This window comes from Photinus pyralis, unplaced genomic scaffold (assembly GCF_008802855.1).
Source record: "Photinus pyralis isolate 1611_PpyrPB1 unplaced genomic scaffold, Ppyr1.3 Ppyr1.4_LG4, whole genome shotgun sequence".
In the NCBI taxonomy this organism is placed as follows: domain Eukaryota; kingdom Metazoa; phylum Arthropoda; class Insecta; order Coleoptera; family Lampyridae; genus Photinus; species Photinus pyralis.
The window spans coordinates 15,351,752-15,378,244 of record NW_022170511.1 but is presented as its reverse complement, the minus strand read 5'-3'; the positions used below and the strand labels follow the sequence as shown (position 1 = coordinate 15,378,244).

General features: G+C 37.6%; 1 protein-coding gene across 1 annotated transcript; it reads right to left on the bottom strand.

Moving 5' to 3' along the window:
* Positions 1-1,624: 1,624 nt before the first annotated feature.
* On the bottom strand, positions 1,625-23,791 carry LOC116167776 (nostrin-like). Its single transcript, XM_031483287.1, has 11 exons — positions 22,777-23,791; positions 11,306-11,391; positions 7,397-7,753; positions 3,318-3,396; positions 3,181-3,269; positions 2,995-3,130; positions 2,785-2,949; positions 2,585-2,737; positions 2,379-2,531; positions 2,164-2,326; positions 1,625-2,114 (listed from the first exon to the last, which is right to left on the bottom strand). The coding sequence occupies exons 1-11, from the start codon at positions 23,551-23,553 to the stop codon at positions 1,885-1,887; spliced, it is 2,388 nt and encodes a 795-aa protein (XP_031339147.1). The 5' UTR covers positions 23,554-23,791; the 3' UTR covers positions 1,625-1,884.
* Positions 23,792-26,493: the final 2,702 nt, after the last annotated feature.

The following is a 26,493-nucleotide window of genomic DNA, read 5'->3' as shown; positions in this document are numbered from 1 at the left end:
TTCTCCATTTATGTATTGAATAGATCAAATTAGTAGAATACCAGGTGCACATGACCTACAAATAATTGAAGGTTGGTTCACAATGAATTGTGATGTCAGCGCGTGCCATGTGAAGTCAAGTTTTCGTAAGTTTAATAAAAATGTATCCTAAAGTTGCTATGGCCTGGCATGGCTTATTTAAAAAAATCTTACCGAGTGCTCTTCATCATAACGACTATGAGTTGCTGTTCATAGTCACACATGTTGCGCGATTAGGGAATGTGAACCGCGCACATCTCATAGATTGATGTGTTTTTTTAAAAATCGAACATAGGGAAATTACATTGCATGCAAACTCCTATGTTCGCATTAAAAAAAAACTCACTGTATATTACTCTCGCCAGGAAAGATTGCCGGTCACAGTACACCTTATGTTGACATACAAATGTTGACAGCTGGGATCTTCAGAAAAACATAGATTGTAGACCGGGATGAAGTCTTCTGTGACCGGTAATCTTTTTATTTATTTATTTTTATTTATTATTTATTTTTATTTATTTATTTATTTTTATGGCTATGGCAGGAGATTGAGAGAGTACGCTCAAACGTCATGATTTAGATTAAATTTTAACATTATGGATCTCGGAGCTCCAAAGTGTATTCTTCGGTTTCCGTGTAACTCTTATAATCATTCCAGTTTCATATCTTTTCTTCGTGTTTTTTTAAAAGGGTATTTTAGAGTTTAGAGTATTGCTGTTTCGGGCGCTATTTAGATGCCCTCGCAGTATATTTCCTCCAGGGCCCTCTCTTTGCCCTTTTTATGGATTTATGGTAGGCTATAAGTGAACTAAATATGTATCCCACCCACCTGCTGTTCTTTTTGCTATATTAAAAAGCCTCTTAGTCTTCCACCGTATTCTAGTGAATCCTTCATGCCACCATGGCACTTTTTATGAGGTTTTTGTCTTCAGCGGATATCTGTTCTATTATGACCGTTCCGGGGTCATTGTCTACACTTTTCTTCACATGACTTGCCTCTCAAGGTGGTTTCCAAGTTTTTCCATCTAAAAGTTAAAATGTGGACGATGTTCACAGACCTCCCCCAGTTTGTCCCAGGGAATCTGGTCCATAAGGGCTACTAACTGTTGCTCTTCAGGGTCCTCTTTGTGACCCACTACTCTTCACTCCCTTGTGGTAATACCCTGGTTACAGGTTTAAGTAGCTTTGTAACTTCGAGAAACCGAAACCGCGCCCAATGTGTTTGCCTGTATGAGTGCCACCTTTGACTTTTTTAGTCGTTGAGCTCCTGATAACTTTGACTCAGAAGGTCGTTCTTTTCCAGAGCACGCAGGGGTTTCGAGGTGTCTCATAAGACGTTTCAGTCACGCCTGATTCTACAGTTCACCACGTGACGCTGCAACGCATCTTCCTACTGCACGATGCGTAAGAAAGAGGCCGGTCCATGCTCGGGTGCCAAGTTGTAAGTCCAATGCTAAAGTTTTTGCTGTTACTACCATTAAATTGATTGACATCTCAGATTAATGAATCTTTTTCGTATTTCGCCAGTCATTGATGCATTATCATCATCGTGTCACTGCATGAATCTGTAATGACCCAAGAAGAGAATAATTACACCAAAGTGTTATACATTTTTAAATGGAAGAAAATTTATTAATAGGTACAACAGAATTAGATTAATGCAACTACTGATGTTTCATATAATGAAAATAACATTGCAAAAATCTCACATATTTTTACAGTTTTACGGCCTAGGTATTTAATTATTGTTTTTACATCGCATACTTCACTAGAAAATAATTTATATAAATGCAATTATAAAACTTAACCGTTTGGTATTTCACTATAATAGCACACCAATACAAAACAATTCCTGAGAACAACCTATTATGCTTGTAAACTTTCAACGTACGTTGCTGGAAAAATACCCACAGAACCCTTGCACTCTCCCAACCACCAACCGTCCTCTTGTTTTCTGTAAACGGATAGAACATCTCCCGGATGTAGTGCCAATTCATCAGGAAGATTCGGCGTGTAGGTGTAGAGAGCTTTGCACTGAGCTATCGGTTGCACCGGATTTTCTTCAGTTGCAGAACTACCTTGCGATGAAAACTCATCTGGGAATACAGTAGGGTTAGAATATTCACAATCAAGGCGATTTCGTACCAAAATCGGAATCCGGCTGATTAGAGTTACCATCCGCTGCGCCACGATCTGTCCAGTCCGGTTCAAGGTAGTCAATCTCGTTGATATGGCCGGATTTAATAGATTTTTCGCTGACTGGGCTCTTTTCGGGTTCTACAAATTCTTCGCGCAACCAATCAGGTACCTATAAAACCAAGCAATACCAGACAAATTCACAAACAACATTGAAAGGTAACCTTTAAAACACTTTGCTGCAATCCTGCTTTATCTCTGGTAACTGTAATGTGAGGGGCTAGTGGGTGACCCGTTTTTGGTTTACTATCTAATTCGGCTAAAGCGTTTTGTACTTTGTATCTTGCACCTTCCAGGTAGGTTAACATTGACTTCATCTGTGAAATATTGAATTACCAGGTCGAATTGCTGCGAATATCTCGATACTTACGTGGTATAATTTTTCAGAAACGTTCTGTTGTGAATCTTCCGCTCCGAAATTTGGCGTTTGTTTGATAGCCTTTGATAAGTTTTCCAGGCCATTTTTCGACTTCCTTTCTCGCTCAATGTCCTGCCTAATAAGCTGGAGGAGTTTCACTAATGCCTAGGACAAGAAAATTAGCGATGGGACAGCTAAACGTTACCACCAACCTGTTTTCTCCTGTCTCTGTTCATGGCCAAGGTAATGTGTTCACAGTAAAAGTCGGGAAGCAGTTGCTCTGCGGTTTGTTGCGAGGAGTTGCGAAGATTCACAAATGTTGACAAATCCTTGGAGGGATCTGCTTGCGCAACTGGACCCGATAACCTTTCGGTTGCCTGTGAAGTAATGATTAGTAGAGCTCTAGATTGCTCAGATTATACCTCAACAAGACGAGGTCCCAATTGATTGCTGTGGTGTAAATACGAATTTAAAACAGATTTTAAATTATTCAGTCTTTCTTCTTCTAGTACTTGAAATGTATTCGAACCCCTCAATATGTCAGATTCCCACTCTAGTCTGAAAGAGGCAAATTTAAATTGTCGATCTGTGCATGTGACGGGGTTTACCTTGCGCGTTCGGCTCTGACGCATAACGTATAATATTCAATGTCGGCCTTTTTTACTGCATCTTCTGCCTTACGCCTCTTACCTTCCAACTGAATGAAAAAATGATTATTGACTGCGCGTTTTGCCCTTCAACTTACCTTTGCGTTTTCTTTTTCCGATAACACTTTCTGGTTGTGCATATGAGCCAATTGAATCAAACTAGTCGTTTTTGATAATCTGAAATCAAAAACGGATATGTTAAAATAGGACGTATGTCTTGAATTGATTACTGGATTAAAAACACCTTCAGATCCCTTTTGGGAAAATCGCTTTCAAGTTTCTTGATGATCAGATCAGAGTGTAGGTAGCTGGATCATTTATTGAAAAGGTTGTCGATTTATCTCGATTTAGTAAAAATTAAGTTTAAAGGTAATCATTTTCAAAACCGAGGAGAGATAAGAAACCAGAGTTATGTATTAGGGTCTGGAGATTAGATAGCAGTAGCTTTAGTTTCTAATAAAGAGAAACTATACTTTCCCAAACGAGTTAAAATAAATCAATTTCTGAGCTTCGTAATCCAAAAGGAATAAAAAGAAGGAACAAAAAAGCATCTGGCCCTGAAGGAACTTTAGAATGTGAATGATTGAGACGATGTTGGTATCTCCATTTTATTTGTTTTTATTAGACAAACCGACCCTAACATTTCGATAAAATTGCCCCACAAATAATGAAGTTGTCTATAGCGCACGAGTACATATGAGGGAGAACCTAGCTCAGTTCAAGGTCGCTCGCCATCTGGTGGTGACTTTGAAAAGTAGGTCAAGGTGAAGTTCGAAGGTCATCAAAGTTCAATGACCGCATTTTTTTCATTATTTCATTTTCAAGATCAATGATCCCATTTTTTGTGATGTCACTTCATTTTCAAGGTTGTCCAAGCTCAATGATCTCCATATCTTTGTAATCATATTCTACTTTCAAGGTCATCAGAGGGCAATGCGTGTTGCAACAGTTCCTAATTATTCCCAGAAAAGAAACTATTTCCCTAAATGATTTTCTTCCACTCAATTTACGCGGATGAGCACCATTATTTTGATAGAATTGATACACCCTTGATATAAACCTATCTATACTTTTCGCACAACCGGTCATCACTTAGAGGTTCCTCTGAACCCGCAATTAGAACATAGTTTTGATTTTTCTCTGCAACAATTGAAAGAATTGACAAAATTTGTAATTCATTGTAACTCATTCAGTTTTGAAGGTACCAAGATTTAATTTTTGTATTCGACCATGTGCTTTTGTCAATGCAACTATTAAAGAGTTTTCGGCTAAGAGAGCATGGGAAACTGGAGAAAGCGACTTTAAACAAGGTATTAAACCGAATCCTAGCCCAAAGGTGAACGCGAATCCAAACGTGAGCGCGAATCGGATCCAGATGTTACACACACCAATTGAACCTTCACGTTTGGGCTCGCGTTTACATTTAGGCTTGCGTTCACGTTTGTTTTGAGTGGCGTTTAGGTTCGGTATCGATTTGCGTTTCGGCATAATTCTACAAACAACTATACGCGTGTAATGATGGCTGCGATGGTTTACACTTCATGAAACACTTGTAAATACGTTGGGATAGGAAGGTGACGGTATTATATACTGTAACGTTATTTATAAATTCGGGTTCGATTTATATCAATATTTATTAAACAAAACTAAAACACTATAAAAACCGTACAATTTATATCGATTATTTATATCACACACTTCGTAATTTATATTTCCGCGCTCGATCTCGTTCGGTAGTAAAAACTGCCGCGATGTTCGGTCCGCAACCATTTATACACGCAAGCAATGTAAGTCCAGGAACATTCGCGTACAGTCTCGAATATTCCTACACAAATCCCACTATCGCGCGCGTAGAAAATTTCAGAGCGCCAAAGGTGACGTCATGTCTGGAGCGTTTCCGTTACAATACTGATCGGATCCCTTTCGAAAACGACCATCATCAAGACTTGCTTTCTTTACGATTAAGAACTAAGAAACCGAACATTCCTGCTTTTCACAAGCGATATTCTGAAATATAAAAACCGAATTCGGTCGTGCCATAATAAATGCATTGTCCGTAAAAGTAAAATATACTATTTCATGGAATTTTGCGAACAGCCAGCTACAAATGTTAACAATTTTGGCAATTTTTCGGGTATCAAATTACAAACGGTGACGTTTTTTTGTGTATCAAATTACAAATTTTGTCATTTTTTGGGTATCAAATTACAAATTATTGCAATTTTCGGGTATCAAAAGTCTTTGATTGTTGGAAAAATTACAACTCGATACCTTCAAAGCTGAATATTATGTGGGTTGAATATCGAAGCCGAAATCTGGCCCGTGCAAACCAATAAAAATATTTCTTGAAACGCGCTAAATAGATGCTATAGACGGAGTATTTGCACATTATTTTTTTGTTATAATAAACGGTCATTTGTCCCAAATGAGAGGGGAGGAAATGTTTAGGTGTGAACGACCGAAGCGACGTAAGAGTTTCACCCTGACCCACTTTGCAAGGTCATCTCCAGGAGGCGAGTACCCTTTAAACTTCACCTTGAGCTACAAAAATCGGACCTCTGATACTCCTGAAAAAGAAATATGGTAGAACTTTGAAAATGAAATGACACCACAAAAATGACTATTGACCTCTGATAACCTTTAAAATGCGTCACGTACGATACTTCCGTACCTACTGATCATTTGTGGAGTTCTTCGAATTCGGTTATTTACAGCTCTTCGATTTTGGACTGACGAACGGCTTTAATTGCAGGTTCATTAACTCTAGGGCAATCAAGAACCACACGCGAATTGAACGAACTAATAGCTTCACGTTTAATGCTATAAAATCTATTGTTTCGGACCAAAGACTTTCCGCTCTGATGGTCCAAAACCGAATGCCTTACCCCCATCTCTCCTGGACCCGTCCATACTCTTTTTTAATTATCTAACACGCCTACAAAATGCCGCTAATAGGTTAAATGGGCCATCAGTAACCAATAAATTGTATCTACTTAACCCAATCAAGTGCGAATAAAGGCCATCTATTAAAACCAACCAGATTTCGAGATCGCTTACTCCGCGACTCTCACGATGCTGCATAAGGGTACGAACAGAGTGGAGGCAAGTTTCTCGCTTGCCGGTTACCAGCGACGACTCGCGCTTCTCGCTTTGGAAATCATATAATGTTTTCGAATTAGCGTGTACGGAGTGAAAGCAGGTTAAAACTTGTCGGCGCCGGTCGCCTGCGTCCACGCTTTTGTCGGAATAAAAATTTAGTTTCTGCCGTTTCTCCCGCGAGTTTCGGATAAAGAAGCTCTTATAAGGACAGTGTTTGAGAAAACCTCTATAAGCGATAATCGAACCCACAACCTTCCGAATAGCGGTCGGGAACGCAACCACTGCGGCACCGGCTTCGCTTTTTCTCGCTTTTATTGTGTGCAGTAGTCACAGCTCCTATCGGCGCGAGATACCGAAAAGCGAGAAACCTGCTTCCACTCTGTTTGTACACTAACATCACTGTGAGTCATTCTGATTCAGCTGTTTCGGTGACGTAAAAACATTAAGTTTGTTTTATCGCCCGTCAGACTGTCGCCAGTAACTTTTCCCTAGAGGTTAACCGGCTGATGACGGTGTCGGTATACTAGTATACTTATAGAATGAAAAAATGATTTTGCTATACCTGTCTCCTACATTCAATTGAAATTTTATATTTCCTAATTAAGTTCTATCACCCATAACATCCAGAAAAAAGGGGAAATAACCATACCGTTTCTCAAAACAAGTTTATTTAGATTAACAAAGCAAGTAGATAAAGAAACTTCAACCATTGATCATTCCATTGTGCTAGGCCGAAATGGATACGAGTTTGATGACGTGTGCTAACTTGATTGCATTAGGTAGTTTCAGTACCTACACAATGATTTTAAATTTAAAATATTCCCTTCATGGTCATTGTCCACTTTGTTTAAAATGGGTAATGATACCGTGTACCTTGAAGCATGAAGTGGAACGTGAAATATATTAATCAATCACATACGTTTAATCATCAGAACGAAGAACCAACTATTGTATTCAGTTTGGATTCACATTAACATTAGACATTATTCTGGTTACCAATTACGGAACATATGTATGTATGTGCGCAGTGGATATTAACCCCAGATTTGGTGAACAAGAGCTGATGGATAACACTTACCTAACGTCTAGTAAAGCATCTTGTAATTTTTCATTATCTCGGGCACACGCGTGGCTGTGTTTTTTACTTTTCGCTTCCGCCGCCCTCCATTCCGAAAGAACTTTGGTCGATTTATCCACCCCAATTTCGGCTTGTTTGCGAATCTTGTGTTGATTTTCGGTTAGGGTTTTTAATGGACGAGTGGCGTCCTCGAGTAACGCCGTCCCTAAGACTCGATGAGCCTCCGCTCGAGTTTCCAGTTCGACCGCGATAGACCTCCATGTGTCGTTCAAACCTCCGACGCCCTCCCTGCAGGCCCGTGCCAATTTTCCGCTGAGCTTTGATAAACTTTTTGCATACTGTAGTTCGGCGTCAGATCTAGAAATAAAATAAATTCCATTTTAATTCATATTGTACGTCAAACAAAGTAGTATAAGATCATTGTATCAATCCAACACAGATAAGTAGTTAGAGAAAGCAAGGGATAAGCAAAATTGAAACCAATCGAACGATACAGGATACAAAATAAACAAGTCTAATTTCTAAATTTTTTAGAAATGTTGATGATTTAGATTTTAGATGATACGATACGAAACGTGGTCGTTATTTTAAGAGTACGAGTCGGACGCTATGTCGCAAAGATGATAATCTCATTACTCTTGTAGACGGTAGATCTTCTAGCGGTCGCGGACCACGGAAAAAATATAATTTTCGATAGATTGATCCAAGGCTGTAGTGAGACTTGTTTTGCCACATCTTGTAGGTCCCACAACAATCCCACATTGGGTAGAAAAGGAAAACAAATAACAATACTTTAAAACTAGTGAACGACAGAACTTTCAAAATCAAGTAAGTAATGAATGCGTAGGGAAAACTTAGTTTGTTAATAAAAATAGTGATCGTTGCGCATGCGAAAGGGAGACAAAGTATCGTGAGTAGACATATTTTAGGGGTTTTCAAAAGGTAAAACACTGCCATCTAAGTTCGTACAAATTAAACGAAATTCGGGAAAGTAAAAAGTGAACATTAAGGAATAATCGTTAAACATTTTTATAAGCAACTGGCTGAGAATCGAATGATATTACCTAAGACACAATAAAGATACAGTAGTTATTTGACCTCGTGAAATCAGGTTTCAAAACAGTTTCCAGATTTTGCCTCATTGTTTCCAGCTGCATTGTTAAAATTTTGCGTAGTAGAAATTGGGCATCATCATTGCATGGAATTACATCTTCGAGATTTGATTTTGAGATTTGTACAGTGTGTTCAGAAAAGGTACGTTGTTTCCATTTGAAGTTTCGACTTTGATGCTTTTGATTGCCATCTGGCAACATATTTTTTTTTAATTTGATGGAAAGGTAGACACAAATACAATAAAATTAAAATTTCACTTTCGCGCCCTTTATTGACAAGTCGCAGCAAAACAAAAGAACGAACCTCAGAATCTAAATACCAGACGTTTCCTCCCAACAACCAAGGTAAGTTATATATTACACGAAGACTACCAGCGTAGAAGATACGAAGACATGTGGTCGGAGGTGGAATAACGCAACAATGTTTTATACACGACGAAACAGTATATAAATACATTTTGCCTAAAACCTTTTCCCTTGCATAGACATAAATTAAACAATATTTAATCTACTATTCATATCATAGTCAAATTAAAACGTCACATGTGGATGTATCAGAGTTGTTTACATTGCACACTCATTTCAAATACACTTCAGTTTCAGTTATATGGAAGGTTTTATTATTTTCAAAACGTAAAGAACTTGAACGTAAACTCACAATATATTGCACACTGATCAGTCTGCAGATGGTTCGTCGTTTTATTTAAATTGAAATTTAAATTGTGTATGCCAGACGTCAAGACACAGACGGCAATAGGAATTCCTGACATTTTACGACAGTTATTATTCAGCACAAAGAGTTTTTGGAATTTATGTCGTCGTCGTCGGTTGTGAATCTGGTTGTGTTATACCGGTACCCCGTTTGGCGACAGTCAGTTCTCACCATATAATTTGTGATCGACCTGTATCGTTTTTGAAAGATCAATAAGCAACAATCAAAAAGTTAGTGTCTATTTTGAACAATAATAAAATCCAACACCTTGAAGACCACATAAGTGTTGTGTGCTATTGTTTTTCTAGTTTCGTCTGTGGGGTTTGATGAACATTGTTATATATTATTATTTGTTACTGAAGATTTAATATAGATAGTGTAATTTTGATTTAATGTGTTTGGCATTGTTCTAAAAATGTCGTCACGTGTTTATGAACCCAGTACGCGAGCAGTGGCGTAACTAGGTAGGTGCCAAAGGTACCGCGGCACCGCGCTCTGAATGGGAGAGGGCGCGCTGGAAGCGCTGAAGCACCGAGGGCACTAAGTCGGGATGGGCATCGCGGTGTACCGTATAGGCCAGCCATAAAAGACAAGAACGGCGGTTAAATTCTAATAGTTTGCTAAAGACGAATACAGGGTGCAGTGAAATATAATTAAAACTAAATTTACAGTCCTTTAGGATGAACGGAACATCCAAGGGATTTCAGCGCAATTTTGTGTGGCAGATCAGTACTTTTATTAGGCAGTTTTGACTCCACAATCAATAAGATCTTGTCAGGGGGCTACCACATTCCCTTTGTCGGTACCCACTTCTGACGCCCCCACAGACGGCGGAAGTATACAAAGTTTGAATCAAAACACTTGTACCACGCTATGGTAAGCGCCTCAATATGAATGGCGACTATGTTGAAAAATAGCCTAAGAGTGTAGCTTCCAAATGTACTTATATAATAAAAGTTGTTTCTTACATTGTCTTAATTTTTTATTTCAAAACTTTCTGGATGGCCCTTGTAGAACAAAGTTACAGCGGTAGGAAAAGGCTGCAGATTTAAGCTAATAATAATACTTTATTTGTGATATATACAATAGTCTGTATTAGTGTAGCATTTGCACCCTTATTCTAAAACGCAATCATTTCTACGACTTGTACCCTATGTCATAGCTAAATTTGACGCGAGAATTGAGAACATTATAAATGTATTTTTATTCTTCGTTATTCAAAGCATTTTTCTAAAATTTAAGTAGTGCAGTGCTTTTAAAATTTCGTGTAAGTTTCTCTCAAAAATGTACAGTGTTTTATTCATTAGAGCTCAATGGTAAGTGACAAGGTGGGCAAATATGGTAGGGCGCCAAAACCAGATCCGGCACCGCTTCGAAAAATACCTAGTTACGTCACTGTACGCGAGTTCTCCTAATTTGGGCAAACCGAGTGTTTTATTTGTAAACAATTATTTGTGAAAATAAATGTAATTAAATTTTCTTTGTAAATTTCATTCGAGTACATGGACAAGTACCTCGAGTGAGTACTTCGACTAGTTTTAGGAGTACTTCGACTACTTCGACTCCGTTCTAGATTTTTTTCTTTGTTACACGACGAACATTAAATTTGTAATTAATAAAAATTTGTCACGTGGGTTTACGAACCTAGTAAATTTTGAGTTTCATGTGAGATGGGACAGGCCGAGTGGTAACTAGTTGGCAATATAAATATTTAAAAAAAATGATTAAAATAAAGCAAATTTTGTGAAAAAAACTAGTTGTTCCGCCCTATATAAAATCATTTACAGCGACAAAAAAACGGGACATCATTTAAACATTTTTGTCCCTTTGGGTACATAGAACAAATTTTATCCCATAACTCTAACTGTATTAATTCCTGAGAAATAGAAGCATGTCCTTATTTGATCACCCGGTACACAAACGCGTTCATGTTTGAAGATTGCTTTTTGAAACTCTCATTTCAATAACTATTTAGACTCGCAAAAAAATTAAAACATGAATATGACGAAATGAACCGAGTAATCGTTTTGAGATTAGATTTAAAAAAACACGTTAGAAATAAATCAGAGAATGTGATTGACTTACCGCTCTTGCAGAATAGTTGATAGCTCTTTACAAAAATCCCCGCCTTGCTTGACATATTTACGTAGATCATCAAATCCCGTATGACTCTGAAAATAAAAAAATACATTGTACACAGTGTATGTCATGATTTACCTACAAAAACACACCATGCAACTAGTATGAGTATGAGTTCAGTAGATTCGATAGAATCCAGAAAATGGGTTGGGTAAAATTAAATAAAATTACCCAATCAAATTCTTCAATTCTCTCAGAGTAACTGAATTTAAACCAGCATGATACAATCGGACATTAAAGCATAACGTGCCACTTCTTCTGCACATTTTCAAGAAACGCCAAGAAGCGGTCTACGATTCAAGCGATTTTCACCGTCTCTGACAAACAGTGCACATTGCGTCCCATTGATTTCTATTTGTACAAAGTTCACGTTTTCGTTTAAGAGAAAGTTCGTTGGTTCCATTTTGGCCTAATATAAACAGTGAAGTGTACATCTCACCCGCGCGTTTTTAAAGTGAGTAATTAGCAGTCGGGTGGCTACAGTCACGGGTAAACGATTTAATTGTGAACCGTGCACTTTATTTCACTGTTCAAGTTATCAATAATACGCGACACGGAATTAATCAGTTAATAAATGACGCGTTAATTTATTGATAGGGAAATAACGAGGGAAATAATACAAATGAGTTTTGAAGAGCATTTATTTATAAACTATCATTAACGTGGCGCGTACGACCCTATATCTTGGCCTGGCGAAGATGGCGATCATTGTTTGAATGCTAAGGGAGCAGATTTAATTTGGTACGATTTACATTTTCTTTCTAATTGCCAACTCTGGAGTTCATCCATGTCTTATAAAGGAGCTGCAATTACAAAGAACGCTGATTTTGCCCTAGGGTAATGTATTCATCATACAGGAATCTCTGGATATCTACGACGTTGTTGAATAATCTGACCTAGAGGTATTGTGTTTATTTGTGTATTTGTTACAGGCTAAAAAGACCGTAAATCACTACGATAATGTGTAAAGTGTAAGTCAACGAAGCTTAACGGGGAAAGGTTAGAGTGAAATTATATTTCATCGTCATATCAAAGCTTCAGTTCATGAAGTCATTCCCAGTTAAGTTCAACAATGTAGTAGTCGTAGTGCATATAAGTACGATGATTATTGAAGACAAAATTCAAAATAATTAAGTCAAAGTTAATATAATATTACAATCTGGTTAGATGTAAAAGGTTACCCAAGAGCATTATATTCTCTTATTTTCTCTGTTATTGAATCCATAGGATTCCTTGAAACCTTTACTTTGTTCAGGTATTTTAACCCGAATTATGAGAATTTTGGTATCTCATAAGAGAAGAATATCCGCTCTCCCACAACCCCCTCCCCCCCCCAAACCAAAAAATCCACCACATTGTTTGTATCAAGTATCAATATATAGGGTGTTCAGGAAGTAGGAACGAAGTGCTATAGAACAAAATTTAATAGAAAATGTAAAATTGTTTACAAAAACATATTAAGTAACGTCTTAAGGGCGTATTTACCAGGCAAAAATAAGACATTTGTTTCATATAATCGTATGTCTAAACTTCGTTTTCTAAATTTTTTTAAATAACTTACACCCTGTATCTAGAAAACGAGGCAAGTTAGGACATACGATTATATGAAAAAAATTCTTATTTTTGGCTGGTAAATACGTCCTTAAAACCATTGACCATTGACTTCAATTTTGAATTACTCTGTATATAAAAAATTATGTCATCCATATGACCACCCAAAGCCGCGCAAGAATGAGCAGTGCGCTAATTGAAGTTTTCGATGACGTGTTCAAAAACATCTAGTAGAATGCTGCTAATAACACTTTCAATTTCTTCCTTCGGTTGGTGTATTGTTTGTGGTTGGTTCACGTACACTTTTGATTTCACAAATCCTCACCAAAAAAAGTTAGTGCTCCCCAAACAATAGCGATTAGGCTACTAATGGAAAAGTCATCAGATGAAAAACCCACGCCTGCCAACCGTTACGGGATAAAACGGCGCCAAATTTAAATTCGTCTCTACTTCCTATTTTACCATGTTTTAAACAATTTAGTAAACTACTGGGTTTTTGATTATCGACTAGGTTGAGTAGTTACTTCTTATGAGAAGAGAATTGGTATTTGGTGCAGATCCCTATAGGGATATGTTTCCTTAGGACAAAGACCAAACCAGTCGTTTACGTGTTGAAAAACTAGGCCTGATAAACATTTCATGCTCAACATTTCTGTGCGTCACCAATTTCGATGGGAAAAGGACAAACTTACAAACGTACGGTTACCTCACTCTGTCAATTAGAGTTATTGGTTTTCTTCCTATTCCATCCGAAGTTTTTATAACATTTATAGGAAATTTAATATTTTTGTATCTTAATTTCGGAATGATTGTGGTAATAGTATAAGTACGCCGGCACTTCGTTACGTGTCGATAAACTGAACAAAATTCGTGACTTCGGTTCGATGTTGTATAATAAGTCTTAATCTAGAGCGGTGTTAATTTTTAAATTAAGAGAATCTACGTACCTGCCTTTATGCCAAAGGTTAACGGGTTGGGAAACGATTTGAAAATGACTATGATCATTGCGGTCTTCTTCAGAAAAGGTTAACTGTTTTCATTGACACGATAACTTAACGTTAATTGAAATTAATGCGTTTAATCCAGTCAGCGCAGAAAGACCAGTTACTAATTCTAGTAATTTAATAAAGATTTAATGATTAAAAATGTGAAAGTTACTAATGTAGATCATAGATCCACTTTGTTCACTTAAAATGGAGTGATTTATTTTATGGTGTACGTGTATCATTTCTTAAGATCTGCAGTAATTGATTCTTGCTGAAAGAGTTAACTGCTTTTATCCTAATAAATCTCTCTTGCACCAGGCGGTATCTAAAATGAGTTATTTATATTAGAAATGCTAAATACTTCTCTAATGTGCTTTCCTTCTTTAGTATCGGGAGTCATTAACAATTAAGTACCAAAGATAATACTAATCTTTGCAAGTACCTACCTAAACGTCGTTGTTAATGCAAAAACATCACGAACTAGTGTAGGTAGAACTAAAAATTAGTGAACCTCAATTTAAAATTGCACTCCAGCAGATAACACCCTCTTAAAGGTTAAACAGACAGTTATTAGAGTACCTACTTTGAGAAGCATTTTTTCTGATTTTGGTACACGGACAATTATAATATTGTAAGTTCTCGGGGAACCGTCAGGGAATGCGGATTGAACCGTGAGCGATGTCAAGTCAACCATCTGTAAATTACAGTAGGGTGGATTTTATTTTGTGTAAAACCGCGAGAGCCTTCGCGTTGACAATTCACCAAAGTTTGTGTTAGCCACCTATATAAATTACCGTAGGGAGGATTTGATTTTACGTTACTCAAATTCGCGTCAAGTCGCCAGCGCAGTTCAATGGACCATAGGGTGGTGTTTTTCCATACAGTGCGTTCGAAAGGTCACCTCAATATCTCTTTTATTCGCATTTTTATCGCATATTGACACTTCCGGTTTAACCGGAAATAGTAGCAACTTTTGTTTTTAAAAAGATATTTAAAAAGAGTAATCAATCTGCTGTACGACGACGTACCATATACACATGGTTGATGTATAAAAAAATAAAGAAATTCGTTTTTCAAAAATTAGAAAATTTATTAAATCTAGCATACCGTATGCCATATCGCACAGAAAAGATCTACACCAACTTGATCAATATTTCGTTTTGAAGATTTACTTTTGCGCGATACAATCTCCCAGTGTAATATAACAGATACCGCGCATCCTGACAGCACACGGCATGCTAGATTTCATGTTTTCTAAATATTGAATCACGAGTTTCTTATATATCAACTATATGCACATTTTGCGTTGTCGTACAGCAGATTGATTGCTCCTTTCTAATATCTGTATAAAGTGGAAATCAATAAGCGTTTTCATAAAAGGTGAATTTAAGAGAAATCAGATTATTCAGCAATAGATACTTATGTAAATTAGAGTTTAAAGGTAAACAATGGATTGCATCAATACCGAAGAACAGAGTACTGGTTTTCTCAATTGTTATAGTATACCTACTTACTCCCTTTTATCTCAGGAACGACAATACACAACGCGGTGCGGCCCATCCCACACGGATCCCCACAAGAAAACTTACACTTCAACGTTGCCATTATAGATAGGGTATGGTTGGTTGCCTAAGGAGCAGCAAGCTTCTGATTATTATTACTTTCGTCGATAATCCTATACTAATTTTCAAGACTCCCACGTTTTCTATTCGATAGTTACCGTACGCCCAGACGGAAGGTCGTCCAGATGGACGGACTACACTACGATTTCACGCATGATTCCTCCGTAGAGATGCGAAATTTGGTATTTTGGTATATCTGAACGTCAAAATAGCGAAACTAAAATCAGTTTTTGAAAAAAATTCAAATGCAACTATTTGGCACGGCAATAAAAAATAGAGATCAGAATTTTTAGTCAATTTTGGCACCAATGCGATCTATATTGAATTCAGAACCAGAGAAATTCGTATTATTTTCAAGCCGCCCATTTATCACAGCTAACTTTGCTCGGTCATCGCCAAATCAACCAAATGTTTCCTATTACACCGAATGATGTAGAAAAAACTCAATCTCCCGTAAACGCCATCCCCAAACTGTTTTCTACAAACCAACCAAATGGATGTACCGATATCTAACCAACGACGCTAGCAAATCAATAATCATACTACTGCAAAACTCCTACGTAACCAAAATACCTACTATACTTTAAGGTTGCATCCAACCGTTACAACATTGTACAGCATACCAACAAAATTATTTCAGATTGCGGTGGCACAGAGAAGTAAAGTTTGACCGAGGAGATGTAGCCCCACTAATAATAAATTCGGAAGATGCTTTAGATGAAGATATTTTTGTAATTAATTAATTAAGATTAATGTTTTCCGGGTATTCAAAAATTTGCAGTCAACAAAATGGTTGGTGAACCTCGCCTGCGGAGAAAGGAACGCGTCTTCGGTAAAAAGGCTGTGGTTCAATTTTTACCAGGACGAAAACAGGAAGATCGGCGAACCAATTAGACACTGCAAGATTCAATAACACGCTTTAACCATGCACGTTCATGTTTTTGGAAGAAATATGACCGACGGTATAATACACCGAAGACGTGCACGCAAACTCAAGAAAATCCTACTATACAGGTTGAAACGCTCAGCTTCTGTTAAAAAAATTCAATTATTCATATGCTCTATATACAGACAGAGAGTACGATTTCATAAAGCTCGTCAGCCTACTAGGCTTTCGCTGCTTTATAACACAACATATAGTCATAATAATTATACGGTAATTATACTCAGTGACATGGAAATTGCAACACCAAGGAGTTGGAATTTTTTGACCAAACTTGGCAGAAACGTTTAGCTACTAAAAGGTAACAATTGATTAAAATTTAAAAGAAAAGGGGTGAAATATAAACATATTTTTATTAATAATAATAGTAGTCCCTCCCTATTGGTTACGCACTCCCTCACGCTTCGTAGCATCGATTTTAGCAGACGACCGATTTCCTCTTGAGGTATTGTGTTCCAAGCAACTGTGAGTAACCTCTAATTCATTGTGTAGAGCTTGCAGCGTCTGCGGAGGATGCGGTAAGTTCATCAGTCTTTTCTTCATAATGTCCCAAACTTGCTCGATAGGCGATATACTGGGAGATCTGGGTGACTATGGCAAGAAATTGACATTACCATGTGCAAATAAGTCCATAGAACGTCTTTCAATGTGGGGAGAGGCATTATCCTGCTGGAAAAGTGGGTCTTCCAACTGCTGAAGAGATGGAAGAATATCGGGTTCTATCACGTCATCCACATATCGCTGGGGGGGTCATATTACCTCGAATGAATAACAAACGAGCCCTACTCCCATAAATTATAGTACTCCACACCAAAGTCCCCACAGCTTAGTGCACATGCCTCATATAACAGAAAATTCAACATTGCGACATTCCCCACGTCTTCGGCTGCCCTTCATACGGCCATCATGCATACCCAAACAAAATCGGGATTCATCACTGAACACCACCCAATGCTACTCTAGGTTCCAGTGCAGTCGCAACCTACACCACTCCAAACGCTGCTGGCGGTGTTGAGCTGTTAATGGTAACAAAAGATGTGGCCGATAGGATCGCAAGTCGTAAGCTCTGATTCTGCGGTAAACCGTTCGAAGTGTTACAGGACGACCTTCGTTAGCTAACAATTGATCGGCAATTGACCTGGTACTAGAGAATCGGTTTCTTGTTGCCATAAGTCGAAGATGACGATCCCGCACTTCAATTGTTCTTTTTCGCCCCCCACCCTTTCCTGCCCCCTCCCTTTCCTCTCTACGACGATCCTGCCCCTTCCCAAATCCATGCCCGATTGCAACGAATCATGGTGGATTGATTTCGGTTAAGGTGACTTGCAATTTTTGTGAACGAAAAACCACCTCCGCCCAAACCAACAATACGACACCTGTCAACTACTCTTAATTCGCGGTAATTTCCACTTTGGCGTATCTAGGCACGATCACAGCCTCAAAAGAAACGATTAAAAGCGAAAACAATAAGAACTGAACAAAATCTCGCAAAACGTACACGATATAAGAATACTAGAAAAAAATGAAAGAACTGTCAAATAAGCCATTACCACTTGATCCATATGAATGAAATTTTAATCAATTGTTACCTTTTAGTAGTTAAACGTTTCTGCCAAGTTTGGTCAAAAAATTCCAACTCCTTGGTGTTGCAATTTCCATGTCACTGAGTATATCTCATGAAATAAATAGGTATAAGGTTTACTAAATAGGCAACGTGTATCTACAGAGGTTGTAAATCCTAAAAAAGTTGGGTGGGGCGGTCTCCTCGACGGTCTTGAAATTCTTTCATTTATGTCCGTGTCTTTCAAATATGGCACTGCTAGTTTTCTACGACTTTTCAGTGCTGACATCTTGTTCCTCTCGTAACAACGTACAAAAGAACACCGACCTTGATTTTGAAAATCGTGTTAACTTTAAACAGTAGGTAGGTACCTACTGCGATTGTTAATTTATTAATTTCCTGAAACGCAATACGATGAGCCAATGAAACTTAAATAAATCTGGGAATTTGAGACAATCTGTAAGCATAGGTAAATACAATTACCTAACTAGCTTTTTATTCCCACGTTGTATAATTAAGTTTCAAATAATTTGTAATTTAAATTGCTACGTGACGTTTCGGTACCTGAGCAGCGATTATGGTTATAGATAAGTGTAATATTAACACGTTGTGCTCGGACGTTTTCTCGTCGAAATTGACACATAAATATCGATTTTGACATCTACCTGCTGGTTTGGCAACTATCTAGCTCTAGTATAATCAATCAATCTTTGATGATTAATCTATGAAGTGGGAGCATTCACAGTGGTTTTTGGTTTGAGTGTGAGTTTGAGTTGACAATCTTTAATTAAATTTAAAGTTTTTGGTTATTTGATTAACCCAGGGTTTAACCAGACACCATACAGAATAAAAATTCCAATTACACGCCACTGGAACTTTGAACATACATTAGGACTTTAACGCAGTCGCGCTGAGTATCTTTTTGTTGCAGACATCGCACCTAATGTTTTTTGGTCTGTCGCTGAATTCGACCGTAATATTTCGCGGATTCCCGCATAATGCCCTCGGTACTTTAATCGCCACTTTTTCTAAAATTTACAGATTACGTCTTCAAAATGATGCTAATCGTTTGTACAAGAATCAATCGCCTATTCTGCACCACTTCAGTATTCTCACAACCACTACATACATACAATTTGAAGTCTTTACCCAAACTAAAATCCAGGTGGTCGACTTTTTAACCGCTCGACTCAAACGCTATCGTGATTTAACGCCCATCCCCCATCGGCTCTCTACTAACAACTTAATTCCCACTACTTTTTTAGCGCATTTTTTAAGAATTAAAAAAATGGGGAAACACATGTTCTACCCTTCATGGTATTCTAATGAAAGGTCTCATCAAAATAAATTGGTTTGTACAAACTATAACTTTCCCGTGCGACTCTTTCGAAATCAGTGAGCGACGGGGCCTGGAGGGGGGGGTTAAAAATTAGTTTTATCTCTCATTGTATTCTAATTAAAGGTCTCAACGAAAGGAACAGTTTTCTACAAACTACTGCTCTTCTTTTTGTCCTCTTATGAAAGTACGGGGTGGAGAGGGAAGGGGGGATGGAAATAGTTTTATCTTTCATGGTACTCTAATGAAAGGTCTCAACGAAAGGATATAATTTATACTAACCATAACCCTTGTCGTGATCGGTTATAATTCCTTATATCTTAAGAGCGAGTTGTCAAAGGAAAGTACCTACAAAAGGCGATTGGGAAGATTGGAAGAAATATAACAATTGGGCATTTAAATAAAATTTGATACAAAATTTCGTTTTGCGCATGCGCAGTGCCAACTTTCTTATTTGTGGAGGTATTTAAATAAAATTTGATACATATCCACTTGGAATAAAAGCAAATGTAGCGCCATTTTCTAAATTTGGTTTTGCGCATGCGCAGTTCCTACTTTCTTATTTATGGAGGTATTTAAATAAAATTTGATACATAGCCAATTGAAATAAAACCAAATTTAACGCCAGTTTCAAAATTTCGTTTTGCGCATGCGCAGTGCCAACTTTCTTATTTATGGAGGCATTTAAATGAAATTTGATACGTAGCCACTTGGAATAATAGCAAATGTAGCGCCATTTTCCAAATTTTGTTTTGCGCATGTGCAGTGCCAACTTTCTTATTTATCGAGTCATTCAAATGAAATTTGATACATAGCCACTTGGAATAAAAGCAAATGTAGCGCCATTTTCCTAATTTGGTTTTGTGTAGGATGTGCAGGGCCAACATTCTTATATATGGAAGAAATTTCGTAGGGGTGTTTAAAAAAATGCGCTTTACCTGCACCAGGGTTGTGCACAATTTTTACTTGTTTAAATTCGCATCAATTCCGTGGCTCCAACCCTGCCCACCAATTAAAACTAATTTTCTCGTCTAATTCCACGTACACAAAATTCCTGGCAAAATCGTGCTGTAATTTTATCTAATCTCGGCATCTGCCACGACTTCTCGGCGCCTCAAACTTTCATACGCATAGTGTTCAGCAACCACTAACCCGTATACAAAATCGAAAATTTTTTTAGAAAATTTTTGCCACCCCAAAAAAATTAAACTCTAAATTGGAAGAAACTTTCTGTTTGACTTAATTTCGACCATTAAACTAATAAAAAATCTTCTCTCACCCTCGCTCACACACACCTGTTTGTCCTTTTTATTATATCGGATCGTGCCTATTTGAAGAAGAAAAAATGGCATACGCCGCTTCCCTAGATACATAGACAAGAAGTGCTGGACACGGGGGGCATAAACCACTCTAATGTTGCATTGATTGATACCCGAGCGATGTGAAAGACCTATAGCGGAAATCTAAAACCCCGTATAAGTATAGGTATGAAAAAAATTTCTACCCTGAGAATGAGGTCATAAGGTATAATTTAGAGGCGTGATATAGTAACCATTACCTACACACGTGCGTAATGAAAAAAATTAGAATAGATCATGTAGGTACGTTTGGAAGTGATAAATTATCTACAAATGTCAAAACTATAGAAATGGGCTGCATGTGCCAATGTTAAGCGCGGATACTACAGGTGAGCGAGAGGGGAGGACTAAGAGGCAAGCTCTCTCTCTATCGCGCTGGTCGAGAAATGTCGATTATATGCGACCAACAGAAGTGCGATAGTGAGAAAGCTTGCCTCTTAGTTTTCCCCTCTCGCTCACCGGCAGTATCCGCGCTTAGCATTGGCACGCGCACTCCATTTCGATATATGTCGATGGTTTTTGGGTTTTGTCCTTAGACGATACAGTACATGGAATGCTAATTGCGAATAAAATATGGTGAAGGACATCGCCTAGGTCTGTGACGAGGTATGTGAGCTCAGGGTAAACGAGTCTGTTCGAGTTTTCCGATAAGACCCGATTTGTAACTGTCAAAATTAAATTAACAAACACGTCAATTAACTAATCGCCTATTGTCGTCTTATTTGTCGACGTTTAGAAGATATTTAAAGCTTCCCGTACTATTCGGTTGGTTTTTTTAGCGCATTTTTTAAGAATTAAACAAAATGTGCTATTGTTTGTGTTTTGTCCGTCCGTCCGTCCGGACCCACTTCTACCGTTTTGAACTACTTCTAGGGGAATGGTCCTAGAGTCCTGGAATGGTTATCGTGATAGGGTATATTCCCTTATACCTCAAGAACGAATTGTCGGAAGAGGGTTTTATCTGCACAAGAGTTGTGTACAATTGAAGTAATATACTAATTGCGGGTCTGTACGGTTGGCTCATTTATTACCCGTCCTTACACGGGTAAATATACACAAGTACAAAATACATATCATAAAATCTAAGAAAAAAAAATTCGAAATGAAGAAAATACCCTGGCGGAGTCTTTTCATTTCCGATTTGTTTTTAGTGCCCGCGTTTGTAATTAAAAAAGGATTTAAGACTATTGAAAATCGAGATATGCTCAGAATTGTATATCCTAAGAAAACTCAGTGAGTTTTTGTTTGGAAGCACGATATCGGCGACATCAAATCATCAACATGGTCTCGATCACCAACATCTGAAATCCGAATTGGCGAGTATTGAAAAATTTCAAGGACGATAAAGGTGCCGATTTATATATTTTTATTACTTAAGCTTTATTCGAGTTATCAGTGAAAGAAACCGAATTGTCTATGTTTTTAAGGATCATAGTGAAACATTTATTTTAGATTTTGCTTGTTTTAAATTATTTGTTAGGATAAAATTAATTATCTGGCTAGTGAGGATATTTTATTAGTTTAGTTAGGGATGCAGTTTTTCCTTTATGTCATATTTTCTTGTTTTCTTTTTTTAAATCCATAATAAATGTATTTCTCGGAACTTTAAGGTGAGTAATGGTGGAAGAGAAGTATTACTTTTTATGGAGCCCTCGAACGAAGTGAGATTCGTTGGAGGATTTTCTTTTCAAAATATTTCTTGTGTATATCGAAATGCACCAAAAACGTGGAGGCTGCGATTAAACTACAATAGAATAATTAAGCGAGGTTTAGGTACTCTTTTACAGTTTGGAAATCGATTGCCCCTGAACTTCTACAATCTAATTATTGGTAACTCATTTGATCCACATTATAGCGAATCGAGTGGCGATTTCTATTTCTGTAATAGATTACGTAGTTATAGGTAGCGAATAACAAGAACCTAATCCAATTTGTAGTAGGTATAGCAAATTGCTTCCTAAGGATAAGCAGATTATCACACGAAAACACAAACAAACAAAAGCAAAATCGAGTTGCAATGCTGAAAGCACGTGCCGTAAAAGCAAAACGTGATCTCCTACCTCTGCCGGCAAAAATTTACTTCTCCTAAATACATTTTTCACCGAACGAAACTCTCCATCCTGCATTTTTTCATCAATTATAGTCATTGGAAGACTAAAAAAATGTTTGGCACTTATCACTACTGATTTATCACTTTTATCAGTCTTAGTATTAATACTGCTACTATCCGTACAATCGTCCTTACTCTCCTCGTCGAATTTATACTCGATGTCACTAGCTTTAATCAATTTCGGAGATTTCTCACCGTTTGGATCGACATTCTCTTGGTCCCTTTTCGATTTGAACATCCTTCCGGTGCTCTTCAAAATTTTCTTGCACTTGTCTTTGGATGATTTGTACATCTCTTCGATGTGTATGACTGTGCTATCTTTGTCTGGAAACGCACCCACCCTCTGCTTCGCCGCGTGCTCGTTGACCATGTGATCGAATTTGGCTCTCAGATTTATCCACGTTGTGGCTTTCGGTTTACGCAGAAAGCTAACTTTGCGTTTCTTGAATGGCATTTTGCTTCGCACTCTGCAGTAGTCCATAGCGGGTGAACCCCTATCGACCTCGTTACCTTCCGACTTCTTAACTATAATTTGACTGCACGAAATGTGCTCTATACTCGAATGCGCGGACGATATGCAGTCGATCTGCTCGATCTTGTTGAAGTCGTTCAACGAATGGGAATGGCGAATTTTTCTCACGGCCCCGGGAACTTTGTATAATCCGTCGTCTTCGTGTTCTAACTCAAGCTGGCTGTGGGATATATTGGGATCGCTGCCGCTCTTCATTAATCTTTGACTACACGAGCAGTCGTTTAAACTTTTCGTCAGTTCGAAATTAAAGTACTCAGATTTGATGAAAGAGTTCCCCAAGTCGTCCGCACTCTTTGATATGGTAGGCGAGCTGGAATTTTTCGAAAGTTCCGATTCTTGAATTACAATCGTTACCTCGCTAATGTGAGTGTGGTCCTCTTCGTTACTACCTATTTTTGGTTCTATTTTCTGTTTGCGTTCTACGTTCACCACCTAATAAGGGAAACGAATATGTATTAGTTCAATGTAGATTATATCAAACGATTGCCATTACCAGAAAATTTTCTTTCGCAAATAGATTTTTTGCACTTTGATTTTATTGGTCCAAATTGGTTTGTTTGTATTTCTTCAGTTTGCAACGAACAGCAGCAAATTAATTTTGTATCAAGGACGATCTTTCAAATTGGCAATTACTTACAACAGACGAATTGATTAACTCGACTGAAACGATTCTATTCAAGAATGACATACCCTCAATTCTAGAGGTCAGAGTCAATATGATTACGTTTTCCTTCTACACGAAAACTATATTTGCAATAAAATGAAAACATCGAATTGGTTCATTTGAAATACCTAACGTATACTTCAAAGTCTGGCGCTATTACGCAAGGGATGATACCCCGGAGATTTCGAAAAATGGATCAAACGCAATCTAAGGCCCGGTGCACATGAGCTTCAAAGTAATCGAGATTGTGTTCTATCAGTTAGAAAATAGAAATACGTTGAGTAAATGCACAAGACACGCCCATACCTATCGGATACCCTGACCCATTACTCCCAACGTCTTTGTGACTATCTATATGCTGATATAAAAAGCGTCTTCATGGCGCATTAGAGCGGGATCGCAATAATTCTCATTATGTGCTCGTAATTAATTACAGGGTTAAATGTGTGCATTTTGCATCTAAAATACCTACGTCTATTCAGTATATCTTCCGTTGCACGTCATTGCCTGAAGAAAACGACGTACCAACGTAAATTTACTTTCGTTTATTAAGCAACACATTAAGCTTGTAGTTTATTTTGGCCGCAACAATTGGTAGCATTTCGCTATGTTGTCGCGTTTAAATTGGTAAATTTGACAGGTTGCTTTTGGTTTACTTTTCGTTTGATTTGATTTTGATTATTTTCTACGTCTTTCGCTGTGCATTGGTTTGAAGAGTAATTACTGAAGAATTTTGATAACCCGTCAGTAATTGTGTTCGATAACGGGAAAACAGACAACATTAAAGTGTGGTTAGGAGATCATAATGTGCAGTTCTCCGAAAATGATTTTAAAGCCGAACTGTTGAAAAGGTTGCACAGTAAGTACGTTCGCAAATTATTTGGTATTATCTAAATCTTGTTGATACTTTTAGGAATAAATCGGCTAAAATGTACCGCATAACGCATTGACCACTTAGCCGAGCAATACGGTTCCTTCGTTTTACGATTACCACCCTATCATCGCGTTTTTAATCCTATCGAACATATTTGGGGCATAGCGAAAAATTACTACAATCGACACATGGGTAGAGATGGACGAAGCATTGAAAATTGCATAAACATGTGACAAGAAACACTACAACCGATAACTTCCGAAACGTGGCGCAATTCAATTAAGGATACGGAAACTGTAATACACGAGTGGTACGAAAGAGAAAAGCAATTAGATCTTGAAAACGTTGCTACTATTATTATAAACTTTGAACACGAAAGTTCCGATGATTCCGATTAATTTGAATATCATCCATCACATCACATAACCTGTAAAATTTTATATTTAGTACTTTCTCTGTAAAAGAGATGCTACATTTGTACAGTTCATAAGTTATTAAGGTATATTGTATGTATATTGTGGTTCCAATTAACGAAATGAATAATAAAAATTATTTTTATTTTATTTAAGGTGTGGATTGTTCACACAAAGAATGCACTGTCTTGTTGACAAGTGACATAACCTAAATCGTTCAAAACTAGATTTGGCATTATTGCATAGTAATTACGTCACAGGAAATGATGACGTGCAACGGAAGTTATACGGAATAAAGTGTATATTAGGATGACTGAGGATAGTAAGAAGAGGAAAGAAGTGGAAACGGAAACATGGAGGAAGATAGAGATGGGAAATACACATACATGGGAAGGAGAGGGAAGTCGATAAATTAATTACATACAAGTAAACGGAAAAATTTTGAAAGCGATAGAAAATGTTAAGGTAGGAACAAGGGCAGGATCGGATCATCAACCGATGGAAATAACGCTATCAGAGAAGATAAAAGAGCAAGGAATGGGAAGATTCAAAGACGAATGGAGATACAATTAGGGACAATTAATTAATCAATTAATTAGGCGGAGGAATAGAAGAAGACTAGAGGAGGAAGTATATGAAATAGGAGAGAGCACAGAGGAGTGGAAAAATATAAAGAGTATTAAAAAGGCGATAACAGGTGAAAGAAGAAAAGAGATAAAAGCAAGTAGTTGTGAAACTGAGAAACCGATAAAGAACAATGATGGAGAGAGAAAGAAACCAATACATAGAGGAGGTGAGAGAACAGAAGAAATAGTACAAAAGAATATGTAAGGAAAAAAGATGAAGAAACACCATATGAATTAGAAATATCAGGGAAGTAAATACAGAGATGAACTTTTAAAAGATGATAAACAGAGAAAAGGGAAAAACCCATATAGTGCGGGAGAAAACATACAAAAATAAAGGACCTGAACCAGCAGTTTATGAAGGTACTACAAGGTAAGTAGGAAAAACTGTGTGGGATAGAGTATGAGGGAAGAAAGGAGGCGAGATAGAAGAGATGGAGCAACAATTAAAGAGACTGAAGAAAAGGAAGGAGACAGGGAGGGACGAAATAAGAAATGAGGCATGGATTTTTGCTACAGATACTGTTAAGGAGAAGCTGAGGAAACTAATAAACGAGA

Excerpts from the sequence above, each read along its gene's own strand:
- LOC116167776 (XM_031483287.1), bottom strand. The coding sequence starts at position 23,553 with ATGAAGAGCGGCAGCGATCCCAATATATCCCACAGCCAGCTTGAGTTA. Across the intron at positions 2,738-2,784 it reads ACAGAGACAGGAGAAAACAG|GCATTAGTGAAACTCCTCCA; the intron begins GTTGGTGGTAAC and ends TTCTTGTCCTAG. Across the intron at positions 2,532-2,584 it reads TTTCTGAAAAATTATACCAC|ATGAAGTCAATGTTAACCTA; the intron begins GTAAGTATCGAG and ends AATATTTCACAG.